This window comes from Theropithecus gelada, chromosome 8, assembly GCF_003255815.1.
Source record: "Theropithecus gelada isolate Dixy chromosome 8, Tgel_1.0, whole genome shotgun sequence".
Classification (NCBI taxonomy): Eukaryota; Metazoa; Chordata; class Mammalia; order Primates; family Cercopithecidae; genus Theropithecus; species Theropithecus gelada.
The window spans coordinates 29592560-29602540 of NC_037676.1; the positions used below are offsets into that span (position 1 = coordinate 29592560).

Below are 9981 nucleotides of genomic sequence, written 5' to 3' on the forward strand. Positions count from 1 at the left end.
GTTTTTAATGTAATGGGTATGTGTAAACCAAGGACCACTCACATTTTTTTGTTTTTCTTTTTGAGATAGTCTTGTTCTGTTGCCCAGGTTGGACTGTAATGGCAAGATCTCAGCTCACGGCAACCTCTGCCTCTTGGGTTCAAGCGATTCTCCTGCCTCAGCCTCCCGAGTAGCTGGGATTACAGGAGCCCGTCCCCACTCCCAGCTGATTTTTGTATTTTTAGTAGAGATGGAGTTTTGTCATATTGCTCAGGCTGGTCTCGAACTCCTGACTTCAGGTGATCCACCTGCTGCGGCCTCCAAAAGTGCTGGGATTACAGGCGTGAGCCACCACGCCTGGCCCATATTTATGCTTATTATTCAAGAAATACAAAAGAAAAAAACCCTGAAATTAGAAGGAATCCAGTTTATTCAAATAATTCTTCTTTAACAATATTTACAAACAGGTTTTGCTTATAAAATTTGCTCACTTTTAATTTGTTCTAACATTTAGAATCAAAACACACACTTGAGGGAAAAATATTCAATTTTAAAATATTCTGTCAAGTACAGATTTTTAAAAAAATGTAACTGAATATTTAGGTAAGTCTTTAAGAAAAATTAAAACCCAAGAAATAAAAATATCACAAAGACAATGTCAACGGAATCTGGAAGTTGTTTAAAGGAAGAGTCCTTAACTAGAATATTTAACTTTTGGTTTACATATTAGTAGTAGTATTAACAACAAATGCCATAACATTTTACCATAACCAAACATAAACCAAATGACTGAGGGAAACATAAATCAAATGGCTGTTATTCATTTTTGGCTGTTATTTATTTTTGAATACCAGTTAATATTACTGCTTTCAAAGTTGTTCAGGAGTTCTGATTTTCACAGACTATTTACAAATAAAACTGCATGGACAAAATATAAATGTTTTAAAAATATTGTTTTAACTCTATCATCTTCTCAAATCTCTTATTTCTTTCAGTTACAGTTCTTTGCTTGACCTTCCCTTTTAAAAGGTCTGTATGTTAAGCAGCTTAGATATTCTGAATTCCATCCTAGTTGGTTTAAGTGAGTATAAAGAGGCTTATCCTGCGGAGTCTGTCTTTCTGAATTGAAAAATTAGTTATTCTACACTAAACAAAGTAGAATTATAGTCTTTTCAAAGGCCTGTGCCAGATAACACAAAAAGTTTGCTTACATAAAAAGTTTGCAAAAACACTGAAGCTTTGCTAGTTATTTGTTGAGATTTGGCCAAACCAATTCTCTTGTCACATTTTAGGGCTAACCCTTGAGAAAGGTCTATCCAGTTGTGAGGACTTTATCTGACTAGGATCTTATAGAAAACAGGAACAGCTGTTGAGCAGGAAAGGTAATACATGAAAAGAGACCGCTCAAGACTGCAGTTACATACTATATCCTGTTGCCCTACGATGATTATTACTAAGAGAGTTTTTACTTTTGCAGAAGGTTAAAAAGAAAAATCTATGACAAGAGTACGAAAAAACTATTTGTGCCACATTGCTTAAATTACTGTAAAAAAGACTAACTGCATAAGCATAAACATTATTCTCTATTATTTGCTAAAAAGTTATTAAAAAACTATTTAAATTGTGAAATCCCAAAACAAAATAATCTTCTGGAAATGGCTCTTGTAGAAAACGGCATTGAAATATAATTAACTACAATTGCTTCCAACATAAAAATTTTAAAAATCTCTCCTCAAGGAAACACTGAGAGTATGCAAACCAATTTTTCTTATTAAAAATATTTTACAAGTAGAAACTATAAAATATTGAAATTGAAGGAATTTGCCATATCTGGCATAGAATTGTAAATTATATAATAAAGTGTCAAGCATTATAAAATTCTTGGTTTGATGACTAATGAAAAAAAATCCTGCTTTCTGCTCAAATGGCATAATGCCATCAACAATGTATTGAAACATATCTGAAGCAAGAATCTAGTTTTAAAGATTTTACCACTTTTGCTTAACCTTGATCATATTACCCTCCCCTTATAATTGCATGGAAATAATTCTGGTATATCAGAAGTTAGAAATTGATGTCCTGTGTGATATGTGTTAAGATTATTTGTATATTTTACAAAGGACCATATGATTTATATTTCCTACCACATTTACACACATTAAAAATCGTTAAATGTTAAAAAATATATAAGTAAAAAAAATTTGGAAAAACTTGTTATGTCTTCTTTATTTCAATAGACAGAAGACTATTTTCAGTGTTGTGGATGAAAGGATTCTTGGTGCCATGGAGCTGGAAGACAAAACACCACAAAGATTTAAATAAACAAATAATTTAGACTAATGGTACATGATAGTATAGTGGAAAGAACCTGAGTTTAAATTACAGCTAAAGAGATCAAAGTGCTTATCTGCCCTTAAGTAGCCATAGGATCATCAGATCCTATGAAAGTTATTTAAGGCTCTCTGAGGAGTGGTTTCCCCATCTGTAGAATAGCATCTCTGCATCTCTCTAAGGTATCCTGTGAAATTAAATGTAATAAAGGACAAAATGTGACTGGGACACAGGGCTCACTCGAGCACTGTCCTTTAGTTCCATTTTCTGGTGTTGAATACAAGCACCACAAACAATATAGCGACAAATGGGTCCAAGAGATTTTCACATTTTTAAGAATGCAGTTCCTATAAGTGGGAGAGGTGATTTCTGTGGAATATTTACAATCATGATAACTCAAAGATGTGATTATAACATTGCAACTGCCTCCTTAATGTTTTTTTAGAGTGACTTTTGGATATAAGTAAATGACTATTTCTTTTTCTTTTATTTTAATTGGACTAATATAACCAAGGAGGTAACAAAACAGGATTGAGAGTCATAGCTGGACTTGATTCCAAAGCTATCTTTTTAAATATCACAAATAGCTGAACTATTAAGAACAAAAGAAAGCCCAAACTATGAGAACCTTTCTGAAACAATTACAATCAAGATTTTCTATTTCAGAAATTAAAGTGTCCACTTTAATTCATAGGTTTGTCCCATCTACTATGCTTGGTGTTTATCATTACAGCATCAGCAATGATATCAAATTAATAAAAAAGGAAAATGCAGAGTCATAGACTTTGTTCCTCTTTACATTTTCCCCTTTTATTTATTTATTCTTTTTGAGACAGAGCTTCACTCTGTTGCCCAGTATGGAGTACAGTGGTGTGATCTCGGCTCACTGCAACCTCCGCCTCCCAGGTCCAAGCCATTCTGCTGCCTCAGCCTCCCAAGTAGCTGAGATTACAGGCATGTGCCACCACACCTGGCTAATTTTATATTTTTAGTAGAGACGGGGTTTCGCCATGTTGTCCAGGCTAGTCTCAAACTCCTGACCTCAAGTGATCTGCCTGCCTTGGCCTCCCAGAGTGCTGGGATTACAGGTGTGAGCTACCGTGTCCGGCCTTTTCCCCCGTCTTTTTATCGTTTTCCGTATGTTCTGTCTTGGGTGAAAAAGTTCTAGCCCTGTGTAAAGTCATTTACTGAGGCAGGGAAGAAAGGGAAAGATACAGAGATTATTACAATACCACCTAATACTCACATCCCTTATGTGAGAAAAGCACACAAAAAGTACTACAGAAGTATGACAGAGATTGTCCTATGGTCCTGTGGGAGAACGTTAAGTTGTTCAACGTGGCTTGAATGCAGAGGTGGAAGTGGTGGGAGATTAGGTTGGATATAGAGGACTGTGTAGCTCTGCATTCCAAGCTAAAGTATTTGAATTTTATCCGACAGGTTATAGTGAATCAGTGATATAACTCCAATGCCGAGGTGCTGATGTAATCAGATTTCTCAATTAGAAACAGAACTATGTCAACAGGCTGCTTCTTGCTCAATTCAGATCTATGGCCTACGGCCCCTCAATTTTTTCCTACATACCAATTTGTAACAATATCCAGGGCTTAGAAACTTTTTAAAAGAAATTCTCTGGGCCTGATGCCTCACACCTCTAATCCCACACTTTCGAAGCCATGGGCAGGAGGATCACTTGAGGCCAGGAGTCCGAGACCACCCTAGGCAACACAGTAAGACCTCATCTCTACTTACATATATATATATATATATTTTGAGACTGAGTCTCCCTCTGTCACACAGGCTGGAGTGCAGTGGCGTGATCTTGGCTCACTGCAACCTCTGCCTCCCGGGTTCAAGTGATTCTCATGCCTCAGCTTCCTGAGTAGCTGGGATTACAGGTGTGTGCTACCCAGCTAATTTTTGTATTTTCAGTAGAGAACAGGGTTTTGCCATGTTTTGCCTCAAGTGACCTGCCCACCTCCACCTCCCAAAGTGCTGGGATTACAGGTGCTCAGCCTCTACTAAAAATTAAAAATGAAAATAAAAATTAAAAATTATTAAAAATAATTAGCTGGACATGGTGATGCATGCCTGTAGTTGCAGCTACTTGGGATGCTGAAATGGGAGGACAGCTTGAGCCCAGGAGTTTGAGGTTTCAGTAAGTTATGAATGTGCCGCTGGACTCCAGCCTAGGCAACAGAATGAGACCCTGCCTTAAAAAAATTATCTTGCATTTCTCTGTATAAGATATTAAAAGATGGTTATTTTTTATTTAAAGTACCTTTTATCTTCAATGGTAGAATATTTGGTTGTTAGGGTAACGTTTTCTGCAGGATAATTGTTTTTATATTTTGCTTTAACTCTGATAAATGCACATTTCAATTTCATTAAAACACCTATATTCTAATCATGCTATTTTAGAAGTGGAATTGAGCATTTTAGAAAGAAAAATTTTTATGTTACAGAGCAAACTATCAAGTTCTTCTACCAATACATTTTAATTAACTCTATTCACTTACACCAAGATACCGTATTAGATAACTGAAAGAAAGAGAACGGTTGTTTTATCTAATTGAAATTTATTTTCCCACTTTAGTTTACTCTGTTTTTCTTCTATCAAAATCATGTATGTTTCATAGTAGATAATCTAGAAAATGCAAGAAAAAATTCTCTACACACCCCAAATTTTTTTACCTGAAGATAGACAAATTAAAATGTTGGTATATTTTATTTCAGTATTTCTATCTATTTCCATATTTATGTAAGTTTACATGATATAGTTTAAAAAAATCACATCAATAAAAACCCTTTAATGGTTGCATCATATTTCACTGTATCAATTAACTATAAGTTACTTAACTATTCCCTACAGTTGGGTTTTATTGAAGAACACATGAAGGATATATTAGTGATATTGACAGTTTTTTTGCTTGAATTTTTGACAACTAGATTTCCACCCTCTTTGCCCAGCCTATGGGCAATTCTACAAATCTGTACAGAAAAATGACTGCTCTCTCTCCCTCTAACTCATCAGTTACTGTGAATTTCACTCACATAAATGGACACAGTTAAAAGTAACAACTCAATAAACTAGGCATTAAAATGTGAAACTCACCATAAACCCAAGGAACTTCTGGAGGCACATCTCGATTAGGAAGGTAAGGGTATGTAGTTTGTGGTAATGGCTGATGAGAAGCATATTGTGAAAAAACTGGCTGCTGAAAATTATAAGCAGGTATTTGAGATTGAAAATACCCATTCACTGGCACAAAGCCATTTGCTTGTGGCTCCCCAGCAAAATAAGTAAAATATTGAGAGTACAGAAGATTAGAATGTGCGCCCTGGGCACATTGTGCACCCTGACCACTTGCAACTGTGGTCAACAGCCCAGAAGGAGGTGACTGTAGTTCATATGATGTTATCCCTTGGTATGTCTGGGTAATGCCATTGCTGCTGCTATAATGATAAACACACCAAGCAGAGTATGGATATGAAGTTCCAAATAAATGCTCAGAAGAATTATATGTTGGGGTACATGCAGACTGTGGAAGTTCATTCCAATATGTGGCAGCATTCTGCGTTAAGACTTTTGAAGTTTTGTCATTCTGTTGTTCAGAAAGAGAGTACTCTGCTCCTTGATTCACATTAAGGGTTGTATGTCCAGATGCTCCAAAAGTATGCACAGTATTGGGATTCGATGTATTCTTCATGTATTTGTCCTCTGACTCAGTTTCTGCAGGCTGTAGTTTGTTGATCTGCAGAGCAGGAATTTTGTTCTGGATACAAATGGGTTCTGGAGAAGTCACGCATGAGGAATTTTTAATAGATGAATTTACTATATCATTATCTTGAAGTTCGAAGACTGTGTCATTCATTTCTAGATCAGTATGGATATCTTTCACAAGACAGAAAATTGGCTTTGAGAGCACCGATGCATCAGGCACAAGAGAAACATCAGTTTCTGGGTTTATATCAGAAAGGCAGGAGTTTTGGGAGGGATCTGGGGAATTTTTAAGAAATTTCTGCAAAAGTATCTCACGGTCTGGGGAAAATGTGCCATGTGCACTTTTTTGGTCACAAATTGCAAAAGCAGCACAATCTTTCTCATCACTTTTTGTTTCCACAGCACTAAAGTTCACATTTCTTTTCCTCATGCTATTTAAATTTTCCTGTTGTCCAGTAAAGTGGTCTGGCGCATCAGATGAAACAGTTAAGTCTATTTTGCTTTCTGACTTTGATGTGCAAGTGTCTTTTGGGTTCTCTAAGGGTAAAAGTGAGCCAGGTAGTGATCTTTGCATTTCAACCTTTTTTGACGTTAAATGATTTCTTTTCAGATTGTTAGATGAACTTGACACTATTTTGTTTTCGCTTTGGGGATGAGATCCTGTAGTCCTATTAGGTGCAACACATACATAAAAATGACTTTAAATATATAGTGTCACAAAATTCTAATGGAAATATATATTTGAAATTGTTATCCAGGAGAAGAGTTCTTATTTATGTTTTCCCATTCTATTGGCACTATACAAGTAACATTTTCCTAGTTCGACTGTCGTGGTTTGGATTTAGATACTTTTCCTACTGAAGATGATATGCTCTACATTTTAAATGTATTTCCAATATTGTAATAAACTATTTTGTGCTTTAGACATTTTCTAATGGAGGCTTTTAAAAGTAGAAAACTATCACTAGTCAACTGTGCAGTGTAGTTTTTAATTCATATGCCTCCAGCCTGCTGATGATCTTCATTACCTGTAAATAGCTATAAGTAACTGGTAAACTACCAGCTGTAACCCCTGCCTTCCCACCAAAGATTTCTTCCCTCTCTGTTAGAACAGACTAATATGTTTTTGTCTGTTCATCTTTGAGAATAGGAAAAGCAGACCTCCAAAATTTCTTGCCAACTTAATAGCCTTGAAATTATTAGCTAAATTCAGACAGTCTCAAGCAGCTGAGAGAAGCATCCATATGGGAATTGTCTAGAGCCAGACAGTTAATACAGGTCCCTGAGGTAATTTTATATATATACACACACACACACATATGTACACACACACATACATACATATATATGTGTGTATAAATATATACATATATATACACATATATACATATACATACATACATATATATACATATATATATAATTTTTTTTTTTGACACAGAGTCTCACTCTATCACCCAGGCTGGAGTGCAGTGGCACCATCTCAGCTCACTGCAACCTCTGCCTCCCGAGTTCAAGTGATTCTCCTGCCTCAGGCTCCCAAGTAGCTGGGATTACAGGCACCTGTCACTACGCCCAGCTAGCTTCTGTATTTTTTAGTAGAGATGGGGTTTCACCATGTTGGTCAGGCTGGTCTCAATCTCCTGACCTCAGGCGATCCACCCGCCTTGGCCTCCCAAAGTGCAGGGATTACAGGCGTGAGCCACCACACCCAGCCAGTAATTATATTTTTTGGTGCTTTATGACATTCTTAAATTATATGAGGAAATACTATGTTGAGAAGGGAAAAGTAGTACTATTTTTCTGTAGTCAAGAGAAATTCATTTTTGGCCTGGAATTCACATATCCCACTCAACAAACTAAAAGCCCCATATTTCACTGAATTCAGCCCCACTGAAACATCACCAGAAATGCGATAAAATAAAAAGTATACTTTCTAAGAACTCAAAGTATATTATGGGAATTGATGACTATGTAGGTTCTCATTAAAATGCCAGTTTTGAAATTTGCTGTTCTTCAAAATGCACGAGTTAAAAAAAAAAGTAATCTTATCACTTGTCCTATTTTTAAAAGTCCCTTTTTGGTTTCAAAAGTCCTTTTTTGGTAAACCACTTATAAGCCCCATCAATTCTTTAAGTATTGTATCGTATCTTATAAATATACAAATTTTTCTTTCTCATTCTGTGAAACAATCACCCTTTTCTAACCCTTGGCTGACTTCTAACTATTCTCAGAATATTCTTAACCTTTAAATCACTGAAAAAGCACATTTCACATGACTTTAGCCTTTAATATTTGCAGAATGAAGTTCAAATTCCTTAAGCTGAATTTAAGAATGTATAATTTCAAACAAATTTCTTTTTCCTTAGCTTATTCTCATCCCCTAAGTTACATGTATGATCCAATGACATTATATAAATAATTGTGTTTATTCTAATTGTGTTATTCTAATTGTTATTCTAATTGAACAAAATTGCCCAATTTTGTTCAATTTTTTTTTTTTTTTTTTCCCCACATAGGGCTGATAGGAACTCCTACCTTGGATGCTTGAATGTTGCATTTTCTCTGTTGATTTTTGTGACACCTTTCATGTCTACCTGTGTTTAAAAGATACAAAGAATATCTTCATTAGTGATGACAAACTGTAATAAAAGTAATTATTTCAATATTAGATATTTGTAATTGTTTGTTCGACCATCATCTAAAGTTAAACTCATTAATTATCACTTCCCTGCAGAAAGTAGTGACTCTCCTAGACTTCCCATATTTCACATATGTTTGGAGTAACTTTTAAAAAAAGAAATTTGCAACATTCTTCTTACCTTCACATTTTTTTTTTTTTGAGACAGTCTCACTCTGTCACCCAGGTTGAAGCGCAGTGGCATGACCTTGGCTCACTACAACCTCCGCCTACCAGGTGCAAGCGATACTCCTGCCTCAGACTCCTAAGTAGCTGGGACTAAAGGTGCCCACCACCACACCCAGATGATGTTTGTATTTTTAGTAGAGATGGGGTTTCACCATGTTGGCCAGGCTAGTCTCGAACTCCTGACCTCAGGTGATCCACCTGCCTCAGCCTCCCAAAGTACTGGGATTACAGGCAAGAGCCACCACACCTGACCCTTAAAACTAATCTTGAAGTCCATTTATGACTGTTCCCTCTTTTATGTCCTTTCTTGTATACCAGTTGTGAAGCCCCATCGATTCTTTAAGTCATGTCTGTCAATAAAAATTTTCCTTTCTAACACCTTTTACTAAGCCATGGCTGACTTATTACTATAAGTAGTACTATATACAGTACTACTACATACTACTATATATACTTCTTTTTTTTTTTGAGACGGAGTCTTGCTCTGTGCCCCAGGCTGGAGTGCAGTGGCGCGATCTTGGCTCACTGCAAGCTCCGTCCCCCCAGGTTCACGCCATTCTCCTGCCTCAGCCTCCCGAGTAGCTGGGACTACAGGCGCCCGCCACCTCGCCCGGCTAATTTTCTTGTATTTTCAGTAGAGACGGGTTTCACCGTGTTAGCCAGGATGGTCTTGATCTCCTGACCTCGTGATCCGCCCGTCTCGGCCTCCCAAAGTGCTGGGATTACAGGCTTGAGCCACCGCGCCCGGCCTACTATATATACTTCTATAGAAGATGTATATGACTTATATACTCAGAATCTATCTGTTAAATCATTGGAAAAACGAATTTCATATGACAGCACACTTCAATGTGTACAGAATGAAGGTCAAACTCCTTAGGTCTAATTTAAGATATTCCATAACCTGAAAAAACCTTCTCCATCCATAGATTATTCTTACCCACTAAGTTAAATTGTTCCAGACTTAATTTAAAACTATTATATATATAGATATAAAAAAATGTTTTTGAAACAGTCTTACTCTGTCCACCCTGGTTGGAGTGCAGTGGTATAATCCTGGCTCACTGCAACCTCTGCC

General features: G+C 36.4%; 1 protein-coding gene across 1 annotated transcript in view; it reads right to left on the reverse strand.

Annotated features, from left to right (window-relative positions):
• Positions 1–508: 508 nt before the first annotated feature.
• Positions 509–9981, reverse strand: part of TEX15 (testis expressed 15, meiosis and synapsis associated) — a 63121-nt gene continuing 53648 nt past the window's right edge. Inside the window, exons 7-9 of the mRNA XM_025394721.1 lie at positions 8573–8631; positions 5426–6702; positions 509–2268 (exon numbers count right to left, since the gene is read on the reverse strand). Of these exons, the coding sequence (XP_025250506.1) occupies positions 2231–2268; positions 5426–6702; positions 8573–8631 (1374 nt within the window). The 3' untranslated portion in view covers positions 509–2230. The remainder of the gene's footprint in view (positions 2269–5425; positions 6703–8572; positions 8632–9981) is intronic.